The following is a 15,162-nucleotide window of genomic DNA, read 5'->3' as shown; positions in this document are numbered from 1 at the left end:
CCCTTAGAGCGGTTTCGCACTAGGTCCGATCCGAATCCGATCCGAACCCGTGAAAATATGGTCCGTAGTAGCCGTAGAACTATTTCTATAGAAATCGGATGACGGAGATCGGATCTAGTGCGTAACTTACCTTACTTACCATAGAAATAGTTCTACGGCTACTACGGACCATATTTTCACGGGTTCGGATCGGATTCGGATCGGACGTAGTGTGAAACCGCTCTTAGCAGGACTCTAAAATATTTGCACCGTCTTTAGAATCGGTAGGTATCGTTTCACTAGTAAAATAAAACACATTTATTTCTTAAACTTGTATAATCCTAGTAAAAGCTGTACTCATAATCGGTGTCCAGATCCTCGTCGTCCTCAGGGTGCGTGGAGTTGGCCAGCAGGTGGAACTCCAGCAGCTTTTCGTCCATGTCCAGGAATTTCATGCTGAGGTCTGAGGGGTCCGTCTCTCCTTTCACCATTGACCAGTCGGTGGTGCTCTCCGAGTCCGAGTCGTGAGTGATATCGCCGTTTATTCCTGTGAATATAAAATACGCTATTGGAACAGTATTAGGAAGGCGTCTTTTAGGCCCAGTAGTCCAACTTCGAACAATTTATAATTCTCGTTCGAAATTCAAAATCTCGAACATTTGCTTGCGTGCAATCGGTGTATACTGCTATTGGTCAGCTCAAGAACCTTACATTCAAATCGGACGTTCCGTGTGGGCCATTCATCCAAGGGTCGTTCTCAAAAATATCTAAGCCGCAGTCTAATTGCCGCGACCCATACAAAATGTATGAAAAGAGTCGTGGCAATTAGACGCAACCGTAGCCATATTCTCAGAGAATGACCCCCAAAATAATCTTGAATGACGTCACTTCTTTCAGTCTCTTTCGTCAAGTTGCTAGATCGACTAAAAGGAGATCTTTTGAAGAGACAGTTCGCAGAACCAAAACAGAATGGAAAGTAATGTGCGTGAACATACCTATAATTTTAGGATATTCATTTAAAAAACCTCTTAATAGGCGCAATCTCCAGATTGAAAGAAAAATTGCACTGCACTGCAGGATACGTATACTTAATGTCGTTGCGAGCGATATGCACTGCAAATGATGTTAGAATGCCGCTCTGGCTAACTAGTGGAAAAACCAGGGACTTTGATTTATTTTGAAGAACTTTTAGGTAACTAACCATTGGGCGAAATTTCCACCGGTCCCTTCGTAGTCACAACCGGCGGGATGGTGTAGGCTTCTAACTCCTGGTCGGTTCTACGCTCCTTATCCAGCCTCTCTTGCTTACGCTGCCGTCGCCACGCCTTTTGCAGGTCAAACCGCTCTGGACTGGAAAATTAGAACTTCCTCATGACTCAAGTCAAAGAAAGCAGGGATTTAACATTTATAGGCATATTGTGTAATTTTTTAGGGAGTACAGCGCGTCATAATTAATTGATTTCGAACGTCCACTGTTGGACGTACATTATATAAGCCCAGTGGCCTATTTTATAAAGCTACAAGTTACAATTTACAAGCGGAAGTCTCTTTCTAACCCTATGTGCTAGAACAAGACTTCCGCTTGTAAATTGTAACTTGTAGCTTTATAAAATAGGCCACTGATGATAACCAATAAATAGTCTTCAAACTTTTGAGAAAAAGAGCCAACTGTAGAAGAAATCTTCAGTTTTAGGTAGCCCAAAGAGCCGCTAATGTTGTTTTCAGTGGTCTAAGGGCCCTATGTGATTATTTTGGTCACTTGAGCCATAATCGGACCTTTAAAGTGCAGCATGCGGCTCGCGAGCCGCGGTTTGCCATCCTCTGATAGACTATGGCATCATACAGCAGATACCATGCTGTTACGGTAAAGGTTCTGCAGTAAAATGACCAGAGATGACCTTAAAAGCGGAATAAATGAAGTTTTGTAGCTAAAAAGTTTGACCAAAAGTTGTTCCGCTAGTACAAAAAGCAACACTCTTAACAGTTGAGAGTGTGGACAGAGGTCCACCGATGGACAGTTAAGAGTGTGGGCGACGGTACTTACTGTTCTCCCTCCTTATACACTCTAGCCTCCAAGTTGTTGATGTCATGTCTGATGTCGGCCAGCAGGAGGAGCATCAAGTCCATGGACCCCTTAGGGCCACGGGCGCCCCTGGGTCCTCTAGCGCCGGCGTCGCCTTTTGGACCCTCGACGCCTGGAGCACCGGGTGGACCCTGCAACGTAATGGTTTTTATTACAAGCTTTTATTTTAACTTGCCGCTGTAGTTACGAGTTTTTATTTAACTTGCCCTGTTAGTATGTAGGTATGTTTGTTGGTTTGTTAGTTAGTGTGGGTCAAATCTTGGAAGCTAAATTTGACCTACGCTGTAAATTTACATACATATCTAAGTCGGGTGATAGTGCAATATTATGGTACCATCGAGTTGATCTGATGATGGAGACGGGAGGTGGCCATTAGAACTCTGTGATGATACAATGACTCAATCTGTCTTATTCACATAAGTATTTTGTAAGAAAGGGATATAACAGTTATGATAAAACATAAATTAACCCTAATTGAGGCTTGTAAAGTTTTATGAGTAAGTGGGTTACCCTGAATTGCTCTACGTAGTTCACGCCACAAATACTTGTTAAAAACTTTTAGTTCCATATAAATTCCATAAACATTTAATGTGACTTAGTATACTTACTCTAGGCCCTCTCTCGCATCGACAGTAACCTCCCTCTAACGGCGCAGTAGCATCAAGCACCCTGTATGTGTAGTCAGAAAACTGGTCAGCATCTGAAATGTTATGTTTTATTTAGCGAAGCCCTTGGATAGGAAACTACTTAGTTAATTACAGGAAGAATAGGGAGCTAGAGAAGCTGGACTATAACCACAAAAATCGAAGTTCGCAAATTGCGAGCATCTTTCTCTGTCACTCTAATTACGCCTTCATTGGAGTAAAAGAGAAAGATCCCCGCAATTTGCAATACCCCGCAATTTCGTTTTTCACGGTAGCCCCTTTGTTTGCGGTGTCCAATAGGTATAATTGGTGAGATAAAAACCACACGACTCTGCTGGCTCGGTCACCTGAAGAAGATGGGAGAAGATCGATCAGTGAGAAAAGCAAGTATGTGGGGCCGGGTAGAAAGCGTCCGTCCGGGCGTCCCTTGGAGTGACGAAGCCCTAAAAGACCTCTGTCTGCCCTCGAAGTGGTGGTGTGAAGTGGCGCAGAATAGGGCAAAGTGCACGGCATTCTTTTTGTCCTAAGCCAAGATCCTTTATTTGGGTCATTGAGCCATTAAGGAAATATCTACATCAGATGAAGTTTTACCTTCTTTGAAAATTGGATGGTCCATCAACTTCTTCAAGGCGGTCTGCGTTGAGTGCAGCTGGTCAGTGAGTGAACGGACTTTTCGCGACAACCAGGATACGGAGTCGCACGGCGCGTAGCACCGAGACGATGCACGAATAAGGGGCAGCGGTTCCTGCAAGTATTGATGCTCTAGTACTTATGGTCACCTACGGGACACCACCGCCGACCGCAGGTAAAACAACTTTGTACTTACAGCCTTGGATTAGACAGATAATAATAAGTATTTTTTGTATTCTGTCATAAGCGTTTGACAGTCTGCGCCATGATGCCCATGATACACTCCTATATATATTGTGGATCCAAGTGTCATTTTTCTAACTGTTAAATACCGAGTTAGGTACCTATTTTAATAATAGAAGCCTCCAGCATACGAATTACAAGTTTACGCGTAAAGTTAATCTTGCTATTGGCGTACCACAAGGCTCAATTTTAGACCCAACTTTATTTATTCCTATTACATTATGCTACGGTTACATTAAATACTTACCGGCATAGGCATCACTATGGGGCGCGCGCAGCTCCTACCATCGTTAGCCAGGGTTTGCGGGGAGGGGCACTCGCAGTGAAACCCGCCTGGGTCGTTCACGCAGCGGTACTCGCAACCGCCTTTGTTGTGAGCGCATTCGTCTATGTCTGGAAGTTATAAGTACATAGTTTGTTAGCCTAATGCCCGACAAAAATATTAAACCTTAAGGAAATTGGTATACCTAACAATTGGTGTCCGCAATGGCACTAAGAACTAGCTCTGGAAAAAGGTACCAATACAATTATGAGTGTAGGTATTGAGAGTAAAGTTAGTTTGCACCACGTTTGCACCAAACAGTAGAGATCAGAGTGGCCAGTGGAATGGGTTGCTGGCTAGAAAAAGGGTTGTAAGATCAATTGAAAATGTACTGGGGCTATTCATAAATTACGTCATTTCAAATTAGGGGGGGGGGGGGGGGTCTGGACATCGGATGACGGTAGCATGAAGTAGGAGGAAATGGGGTCATTTGAAGCATGATTTTTGGATGATTATAGGGGGGGGGGGGGGGTCCAAAATCGTCAAAAATCGATGACGTAATTTATGGACAGCCCCTATGTGCAAGTAGAGCTCCAGGCTTTGAGTATTGTTAGAGCCCTTCTAACTGCACCTACTTTGAAATTACAAAGTGTGGTAGTGTCACGTTGATAAACGTCACATTTTCTTAGAAATTTGACGTTAATGGTGTCACTTCCCTACACAATCCCTGTAAAGTCTACACAGAGTTAGCTTGGTCCGACTCTGGCCCACTTGCACTACCATTCCACTATAACCCGGGGTTAACCGGTTAAACCTGGAGTTACCATGGTTACCAGTACAATTTGACACTGGGAACGGTTTAACCACTTAACTCCGGGTTAGTGGGATGGTGGAAGTGGGCCTAAAAGTTTATGTCACCTACCAACACAGTATGGCTGCGTCCTACGACGATAATTTTCAGCATGGAACCGATATCCTGCGTGACAGGAGCACCACAGTCTCTCTCCGCGTTCCTCGCACGCTTGTTCACACAGGTTGAGACTGCAGGGCTCCACGTTGTTGGGGATGCATCTGGAACAGTACAATCGATATCGTCATTGACTTCGTAAAGACGGGCCTTACGGGCACTACGAAGTAGGCCAGTTGAGCCAGTTCGTTCTGTTCGGTGCACATATGTTCGCTCGGAATTATATTGAAATCTTGTATCACGTCAATAGGGAATATCTATACATATATTATTATACTCTTTGGGGAATATTACGCGAAACTCTGCATAGGAGATAGGAGGCGCCACTACCACTATCCGTCACAATCTGGGGTCTGCCGCGAAACAAGAAAATCGAAAGTACGTTATCTAACCTCTCTATCACTCTTGCTTATTCGAGCGATAAAGAGGCAGATAACTAAATTTCGATTTTCGCGTTTCCCGGTAGGCCCTTGTTATCAAACCGCCTTGATGCATCAATGTCATATTTTATTGTCTGTGAAAACTTGTCAAAAAATAGTTTAAGGAACAGTGTGTGTATAAGTTACTCTATGGTTTACTAGAGGAGCTAGTGCTGCACTCTGGCGGCAGAACATTGCAGTAATACCCCTTATTAGGTTTGATTGAGGCAAATAAAAGGTCACGTGTATATTTATGTAGTTATGTTATGTGTTAATCCCGCGATAAATGCAAGTACCAGAGTAGGTGTATCACATACCTACTCGTACCTACAGTAAACCAAGCGGCCCAAGCGGGTAATAAAAATGCGAATTAGCGTAGGTACTGTTCTAACGCTGGAAGTGCAGCGAACAAAGACGATCTGTTAGGCCTGCATAGCAATGCACCGGCGCGGAATGCATAGCAATCAGCTGCTGAGGTAATTAGTTAGCAGCTGTTGGTGGCATTGTTCTTGGTTGATTACTAATTGATCATTTTTATCTAAGCCCTCCGGTCTTTCTTCACGGGTCTCTAACTATGTATGCCAACTTTAAATCAGTTCTTCAAAAGACTTCACGATCCTCCCCTAGCTTCGTTGAAAACTACTGTACTACTTATGTAGGTATGTGTTGTGTGAGTCGTGTCTAAAATTACTAGTGGCTCTGTGAGCTGTAGACCTCGCGAGCAGAGCTTGAAATAACATGGTGCTAAGAGCTTTAAATACACCGTGTTTTTTTTGATTTCCGTTAATTTCAAGGGTGCATTCCTGAGCTTAAATCAAGTAACTTTCTCAAAGACACCGATGTTCTAATTAAGTCCATTTCGGAGATAATCCATAATTTATTTTTTGACTATAAGGCCTCTACAAGCGTGTGCCTTAGGGCCGGCTTACATATTGATTAGTGTTTAGAATGAGTTCATACATTTGCTACTAAACTTAAGTACAATCTCGGTCGATTGATGTACGAAATGACATTGATATGTCACAGATTTCAATTGTTTGGTTGAGTTAAATGTAATGCCCGTGTTACAACAACGCCAGATGCTACATTTAATTACTTTTTAAACAAAAAAAAAAACAAAAAAGAAAACAAAAAAAAACATTTTTTTTTGAAAATTAACTATGCCATTAGTTCTTATAAACGTACTTAACTATACCCCGAAGTTAACGGAATTCAATAAAAACACGGTGTATAGTAAATTAAAGAAAAACAATACGAAATTTATGTGTAAAAAAATACAAAAAGTTATAATACTTATAATATCCCAGCATACAATTACTGGGGATCGAACCCAGACCCTCTGTGCAAACAGAAAAAGCGAACGTTTACAAACTGAGCCAAATAGTTCTTAGATGGGTTGACGAAATTTAGCTACTCCTTCTCAAATTAAAATTAGTTAAAATTAGATATCTAAATACCACCTAAACCAGCGATAATTTTTTTCTGCATTTTTTGCTATTAACTCTGTAAACATGTCTCAAAAAGAAAAAAGTCTTATGATATCGATACGACTATTTGTTTAGGCGCCAGGTATCACGACTCCGCCATTTTTAAAAATTTCCAAAAACCGGATTGACAAAAAAATTTTATTTAGTCATAAAATTTGGTCACAAAATTTCACGAGAATCGGTTAAGAATTGCGACCTGTAGAGGAGAACATCCGGACATACGAAAGCAAAATGCCCGAGTCAAAACGTAGACCTTCGCTTCGCTTCGGTCAATTATGTTGCGAGCAAGTACCGTGTTATCTGTGTTATGGTCAAATCGAGGATGCCAGCGTCTGCAATTCTGCATCCAGCCAATCAATGCAATTCTGCATTCGCTTTCGAACAATTTACATACCTGGATCATTCTCAAAAAATATGTCTGCCGTCTAATTGCCGCGACCCATACAAAATGTATGAATAGAGTCGTGGCAATTAGACGCAACCGCAGAAATATTCTCAGAGAATGACCCACTTACAGCGCCGTACTTAGTTTCATAAAGCTCGACCTTTGACGAGTGGTTGTGGACTTAAATTACTTTAATATTGCGGGTGATTTACCGTCCGGCGACGTGTCGGTGTATGTCGCAGCAGTGCAGCCTGATGCACTCCATCTCGGCGCCGCCGTCGGTGCGACACGTCTCGCGCGCGCGCAGCACGCGCTCCGTCGGGAATGCGGTGGTGTATGTATGTCTGTCATTATATGAGGGTTTACCGTCCAGCGACGTGTCGATGTGTGTCGCAGCAGTGCAGCCTGATGCACTCCATCTCGGCGCCGCCGTCGGTGCGACACGTCTCGCGCGCGCGCAGCACGCGCTCCGTCGGGCATGCTGTGGTGTATGTATGTCATTATATGAGGGTTTACCGTCCAGCGACGTGTCGATGTGTGTCGCAGCAGTGCAGCCTGATGCACTCCATCTCGGCGCCGTCGTCGGTGCGACACGTCTCGCGCGCGCGCAGCACGCGCTCCGTCGGGCACGCGGTGGTGTATGTATGTAATTATTGAGGGTTTACCGTCCAGCGACGTGTCGATGTGTGTTGCAGCAGTGCAGCCTGATGCACTCCATCTCGGCGCCGCCGTCGGTGCGACACGACTCCCGCGCGCGCAGCACGCGCTCCGTCGGGCATGCGGTGGTGTATGTATGTCATTATTGAGGGTTTACCGTCCAGCGACGTGTCGATGTGTGTCGCAGCAGTGCAGCCTGATGCACTCCATCTCGGCGCCGCCGTCGGTGCGACACGTCTCGCGCGCGCGCAGCACGCGCTCCGTCGGGCATGCTGTGGTGTATGTATGTCATTATATGAGGGTTTACCGTCCAGCGACGTGTCGATGTGTGTCGCAGCAGTGCAGCCTGATGCACTCCATCTCGGCGCCGCCGTCGGTGCGACACGTCTCGCGCGCGCGCAGCACGCGCTCCGTCGGGCACGCGGTGGTGTATGTATGTAATTATTGAGGGTTTACCGTCCAGCGACGTGTCGATGTGTGTCGCAGCAGTGCAGCCTGATGCACTCCATCTCGGCGCCGCCGTCGGTGCGACACGTCTCGCGCGCGCGCAGCACGCGCTCCGTCGGGCACGCGGTGGCGCTCTCCGCGCTGAAAATATTTACATATTTATTAAACTGTGATATTTTGGTATTTATAAGAGTCCATCTAAATTAATTCTACATCACCTTCCTGCCAGAGTAAAGGATGACTCATGTTATACCGGGCCGGAGCTTCCGGCGCTTCGTTTCCTATTATGGAAAGCACCACGTGATCACCGATCAGGCGTCATAGAAAATGGCATGTCGGGCGTCTCGGCCCGGGCACGGCTCGGTCTAGCGTGAGTCACCCTGAAGCCCTTGCTACACGGTCGCCGACAAGCCCCCAGACCGCGTGGCCTTGGTCCGTCCCGGACCGTGTAGACAGTTGTTTCCAACAAAATTTGACCAAAACTGACCAAGGACAGACCAAGGTCAGACGGTTAGAAGGCTTGTCGGCGACCGTGTAGCAAGGGCTTTAAGTGTGGCAGATGGTACCAACATGCAAGTCATATTCATTTGTTTTACGTTGATAGATACCTTCCGTGCCGTAACTGAAAGTTATTCCTAACGCCTCCGAGACTGATTAACCTGATCCGGGAACTTGGGATATTTTTAGACCTACTCCCCCTTTAATCGTAGTACGTGTCTTAGGTATCTTGGTGAACCAGACATCTAACTATCTGTTTTAAGTCATCGTCATCTTCCTCGCGTTGTCCCGGCTTTGCCACGGGTACGAATCCGTGATTAAAACGGCTTGGTACCTGTTTTTGCTGCTGCTGACCTAATTTTATTTCATTCTCAAAACTTTTGATATTCAATACATTTGATGTGTGCAATGCAGTCGTTTCTGTTTAAGTGGTTTTGTGATGAAAATAAAACTACTTTAAGAGCTCTGTGTCTACTCTAAGAGATTAAGAAATGTTTGGAAATCTGCCTACCTTCATTGATTTTAATTAAGTCCCAACAACATTTTCCTTCTCATTTCGTTCTCTCCTAAACGTTGGTGCTACGTGCTACTTTCAGTAAATATCTAACCGAAGTAAGTATCCTCCTTCTAAATGGCCAAATAGTATGTATATTCCAATACAACTACCGATTTGATAGCGATATCTAACTAATGTATTAGGGATAAGGATGGTTGCGATATCATCATCATCATCATCATCATCATCTCAGCCATAAGACGTCCACTGCTGAACATAGGCCTCCCCCTTGGACCTCCATACGTGCCGGTTGGAAGCGACCCGCATCCAGCGTCTTCCGGCGACCTTAACAAGATCGTCTGTCCATCTTGTGGGTGGACGTCCTACGCTGCGCTTGCTAGTCCGTGGTCTCCACTCGAGCACTTTTCGACCCCATCGGCCATCTTCTCTGCGTGCAATGTGGCCTGCCCATTGCCACTTCAGCTTGCTAATCCGGTGGGCTATGTCGGTGACTTTAGTTCGTCTACGGATCTCCTCATTTCTGATTCGATCACGTAGAGAAACTCCGAGCATAGCCCTCTCCATAGCTCGTTGAGTGACTTTGAGTTTTGAGATGAGGCCGATAGTGAAAGACCACGTTTCGGAGCCGTAAGTCAAATACAATACAAATACAAAATACAAAATTCTTTATTTCATTAAAAACCATTACATATTTTTACCAATGGCTGGTGTCTCCCTGTAAGTTATTTACAAAATAACCTGTGCTGGGAGGCACCGCTCTTCCATATCTAATTTACAATTTATTTAGTATTATACTATCATATACTTAATTATTATGTGTGTGTGTGTGTGTGTGTGTGTGTGTGTGTGTGTGTGTGTGTGTGTATGTGTATGTGTGTGTGTGTATGTGTGTGTGTGTGTGTGTGTGTGTGTGTGTGTGTGTGTATGTGTGTGTGTGAGTGTGTGTACTTGTGCGGCTTGGCTAGGCTACATAACCTAGCAAGTCTTCCACCTGATCGTAATTTTTATCTACTAACCAATTTACTACCTTATTTTTTACATCGTATTGTAGCTTTGGGTATATATCTAGTGCTTTGTTTAAAATATTGTATAGGTGCGAAGAACGTTTATTATATTGCCTATTAGCAAAAGTGGTGTTGGTTTTAGGTAGGTGCATGGCAATATCTTTCCTCCGTCTTGTCAAGAGATTGCGATCAAAAGTTGTGGTTTTATGCTTTCTTAGAACAGAGGTATATATAGTTTTCTAACAGTAAGCAACTTACACATTTGATATAGTTTATCAGTTGAGAACCACATCCTCTTAAAGTACATAATTTTGAGAAGACTACGCTGGGCTCTCTCTACGTCTATAAAGCGAGTCTTAGCAGCGAAGTCATCACTGGTAACACACATTGATTAAAGACTTTCGTCTTGAGGCACTGAGGTATGTCGGACGAAAAGACATTACGTAGTTTCCCGAACGCTGCCCAACCGAGTTGGATTCGGCGGTTGACCTCTTTCTCGAAGTTGGACCTACCTAATTGGACTAGGTACTTGTCCTAGGTAGATGTACGAGTCCACAACTTCGAGTACCGAGTTCCCAACAGAGACTGGGATGGGCACAACATTGGCATTTAACATAAGTTTCGTCTTGTCCATGTTCATTTTCAAGCCCACCCGTTGTGAAACTCGGTTGAGGTCATCGAGCATCATGCTGAGTTCCTCCATCGACTTTGCCATGACTACGATATCGTCGGCAAACCGAAGGTGAGTGATGTATTCGCCGTTGATGTTGATGCCAAGTCCTTCCCATTCCAGGAGCTTGAAGGCGTCTTCCATTACGGCAGTAAACAGTTTCGGAGAGATAACGTGTCTCCCTGCCTTACGCCTCTTCGCAATGGAATCGCCCTCGTGCTCTGCTCCTGTACTCGGACCGACATGGTGGCGTTACTATACAAACACTTCAACACTTCGATGTACCGATAGTCAATATGGCATCGCTGAAGAGAGTCAAGCACCGCCCATGTTTCCACCGAATCGAAGGCTTTCTCATAGTCCACAAACGCTAAGCATAATGGCAAGTTATACTCTTCGGTCTTCTGTATAACTTGCCGCAGCGTATGGATGTGGTCTATGGTACTATAGCCTTTTCGGAAGCCGGCTTGTTCGGGAGGCTGGAAGTCATCAAGTCTGTGTTCGAGACGGTTCGTGATGACCCTCGAAAACAGCTTATAGACATGGCTCAGAAGCGTGATGGGTCTGTAGTTCTTCAATAGGTTGTTATCACCTTTTTTGAAGAACAGCACCACCTAGCCTCTATTCCATGTTTCAGGCGTTATGCCCTCGGACAAGACGGAATTAAAGAGCTTCTGGAGGACTTTAAGTACCGGTGTTCCACCCGATCTCAGAAGCTCTGAAGTGATTCCGTCTTTGCCCGGCGCCTTGTTGTTCTTAAGCTGCTTCAGGGCCATCCTAATCTCGTACAGACTGATGTCCGGGATATCTTCGGTATAATGTCGGGACAGCTTGGCTCTTGGATCTCCTACCAGGCTGTCAACGGGCTTTGCGATCGAAGTGTATAACTGTCCATAGAACCTCTCGATCTCACCTAAAACCTCCGCTTTGCTCGACGCTATGCTGCCATCTTCCCGTTTCAGCTTTGTCAGCTGGCTTTGCCCAATAGACTTGTCCTTTGCGAACACTTTGGAGCCTTGGTTTCGCTCAATAGTCTCTTTAATACGGTTAGTATTAAAGAGACGCAGATCATGTCGCAAGGACTTCAGGACGATATCATCATCATCATAATAATATACGATCACCTCGGCTGTCACTATAAAATAATAAAATTTAGGTGCTTAGGTACCCTCGCCCCTCGCCCATGCACACTGTTAACTGTACATCGGTGGACACCTTACCTTTTTGTAATAAGGTCCACCCATGTACAGTTAGGAGTGTTGCTGTTTGTAAGTGCGTGTAGCAATAGGGAATATTAGGCAAAGCTCTGCGTAGGTGGCACCTTTGTGGCACATACAGTAAACAAACCACATTGACACATCACACGTCACGTCAATCACATGGCCTACCGCGAAACAAGAAAATCGAAATTTCGTTATCTAATCTCTCTATCACTCGCATATTCGAGCGATAAAGAGGCAGATAACTAAATTTCGATTTTCGCGTTTACCGGTAGGCCCTTGTTAACAAACCGCCTTGATGCATCAATGTCATATTTTATTGTCTGTGAAAACTTGTCAAAAAACAGTTTAAGGCACAGTATGTATACGTTAGTCTATGAATTTACTGAGTCGGTAGTGCTGCACTCTGGCGGCAGAATATTGCAGTAATATCCCCTATTTTATGGCAAAATTTTCCTAACATCGTTATCAAAACACACTATACAACAGTAAATATGAGATGACACACTGTAAAACATTGTCTCGCTTTAACGACTTATCTTATCGACTGTGACGTCACCGATTAAGGACATGCATAGTTGCATACATACGAGCTTTTATAGCGATGACCCAAAATCATCAACAATTACTGCGCGTGCGACTCTTTAATTTATGAAACTATTAGGTTGATGTGTAAGATTATGAACGGAATTCTATTTTTATTGCACTTAATTACTAAATGTTCTTTAATTGTAACAGTTCTGATATTCAAATTGTTATTGGTTCTCCGCGATACAGGCATTGCCTAGTGGTATATCTGTAACCTTTTGCTGATATAAATGATCTTTATTCTTTATTATTTATTCTTATTATTACAAATGCTGACATTGCTTTTCAATCTCTTGTTGTGGTTAAGGACCGTGACTGAATTTTTAGTCATCTTAAAAAAAAACGATATTTTTTTTCTGTTTTGAAGGTGAACTTCTTGAAACCACAATTTTGGACCTTCGTTCTTAGAGGAGGAAGTTCTGAATTCGTGCTACTTTGCTTGCTTTGTTGACAATGGGTCCACAGTAAGTCCCAATGGCAACATTTTTGGATTTGATGATGGATCCTAGAGAAATCGAGGGAAATCTTCAAATAAATACCTACTATCTAACATCTAACGGAGATTAGGTACCTGAATTAGTTATAATTATTTTAAACTATTCCTTGAATTGAAGTCGGCTCATATTTTGTTAAAGATTATTAAACTTAGATTGGTAGAGAAAAATACTTTTTATAACCTTCTCATTTAAAAGGATATTTTCCTTATTTTGACCAAAAATGTCTCTGAGAGTAGGCTTCTAAGGAAAATACCGCTTTTATGTGACAGCATATTATGACAGTACCTACTCAGTGTTACAAACCATCAGGAAGTGTGGTTTACCGCATGGTGTGGCTCATCATTCATTTGCCATCAGTAGTTATTCAACGAGAGGCAATCATTTAGCTCTTAATGACTTTTTTCGCGATTTCGGGGTTGGTCCCATAGTTGCTCAATATAATCCCAAAACCTCCCTGGCAACGGGAATGCACTTATTTTTTGGCTATCCTGTATATGTACTTTAATGATACATAGCTTCTCTTCACCGAGAGAATAGTGACAGCCAGTAGACATAAGATGAAATATCTTCCGCGGATAGTTTCCAAGAAAGCTTCAAAGAGAGCTTATTGCACTATTTATACCAGTGCACGCGTAGGTACCACACCACACTGTTAACTGTCTGTTTTTAAGCCTTACTGCGAAGACATAAGGTTCACCTATGGTGAGTAAAGAGTTAGTATGAAACAGGGCTCATGGTGCATTGTACTTATTCGCTGGCAGTCGTTGAACCCTTTGCAGTTCGGTTTGGAGCAAGTGTTTTGGTTAAAAGTTGGTTGTTGCGATTTTCTTGGTTTCCCATTTGTATGCATTATCGTCGGTCTGAGCTAACTAAGTAAATGTAGAAATGTATGTTATATGGAACTTTTTCATTCGGTCAAAAGCAAAGGCGACTTTTGTTTGAAGACTTTGAAGTACATACATAAGTACATACCAGATTTTTCATAATCATAAAATTTCTTAATAGGAGCAATTAACGGAAACGTTAAAGCTGCTTATCTTCTAAGTTATCCGTCCGTAATTATTAATTTGACAATATTAGATATCATATATAAAGTAAGGTCCCTATCTAAACCTATCCATCCTCATTGGGTTCAAGCCCCTCCCAAACCCAATTCCTGGACCCGCCAATGCTTGTACCTACGCTATGTAAAAAATACTTCGCTGTTTTAATAGGGTGCAATAAAGATCTACTATAACACTAGGTATAAACAACTGACTTTTTCACTTTATACTGATGTGAAATTATACCTACCCACTGGGTAAGAGTTCGCAAATCTACGGCACTAATATTTAGTCAGTTATCGTTACTTACAGTCGTAAATGCCCAATTATAATAATTTGTAAAAAAATTTAACCACTTATTCCAAAAAAAAAACAACTTGAATACACTGGGATCACAAACACTCACACGTCCAAAATGTCATCAGGATAACCTTCCTCAGCGTAGTACCCCTCTTGGTGACAATATACCAGGGTCGTATGACACAGCAGGAGCACGAAGCAGGCCGCCGAGCTGAGCGTGCGCATCGCGACTGTTGCGCGCCGATGCGTCCGTGCACTGATGTTCAAACTTTGTAGGCGTAATTGGTCAAATTGAAATGCACTACCGTTGCGTCATGCGGGCCTAGTCGTAATAAAAGTGTTAAGTTTATTGTGCTCCTAGTGCAATAAAATGCTATAAAAATAAAATCCACACTCACTACTGTCCCAAATCGCTACAAATCTTTGAAAGAGTTTTGAGTTTTGGCCCTCTTGCACGCTGTATATTGGATAGTCTTATGTTATGAGTATATAAATTATACCTACGTTCGCATTTTTTTATAGAAGAAGATGGCTTTAATACATATAATCTTATCTTCGACCGGGACCGGGAGCGAGCGGCAAGAACTTGAATTATGTTAATTTGATTTTATATTGTATTTCG

General features: G+C 43.3%; 1 protein-coding gene across 5 annotated transcripts; it reads right to left on the bottom strand.

Annotated features, from left to right (window-relative positions):
• Positions 1-302: 302 nt before the first annotated feature.
• On the bottom strand, positions 303-14,818 carry LOC134798846 (collagen and calcium-binding EGF domain-containing protein 1-like). Of its 5 annotated transcripts, XM_063771237.1 has the most exons (9): positions 14,647-14,818; positions 8,213-8,344; positions 4,764-4,912; positions 3,827-3,972; positions 3,298-3,451; positions 2,671-2,762; positions 2,024-2,193; positions 1,181-1,329; positions 303-526 (listed from the first exon to the last, which is right to left on the bottom strand). In XM_063771237.1, the coding sequence occupies exons 1-9, from the start codon at positions 14,763-14,765 to the stop codon at positions 321-323; spliced, it is 1,317 nt and encodes a 438-aa protein (XP_063627307.1). In that variant the 5' UTR covers positions 14,766-14,818; the 3' UTR covers positions 303-320. The 5 variants fall into 5 exon arrangements, with proteins under 5 accessions (XP_063627307.1, XP_063627305.1, XP_063627303.1 ...); XM_063771235.1 differs by lacking the exons at positions 8,213-8,344; positions 14,647-14,818 and adding an exon at positions 7,914-8,028 and having other exon boundaries at positions 3,298-3,457; XM_063771233.1 differs by lacking the exons at positions 8,213-8,344; positions 14,647-14,818 and adding an exon at positions 7,466-7,580 and having other exon boundaries at positions 3,298-3,457.
• Positions 14,819-15,162: the final 344 nt, after the last annotated feature.

The sequence above is a fragment of the Cydia splendana genome, chromosome 17 (genome assembly GCF_910591565.1).
Source record: "Cydia splendana chromosome 17, ilCydSple1.2, whole genome shotgun sequence".
Lineage (NCBI taxonomy): Eukaryota > Metazoa > Arthropoda > Insecta > Lepidoptera > Tortricidae > Cydia > Cydia splendana.
This window is presented reverse-complemented; position numbering and strand designations above follow the sequence as displayed.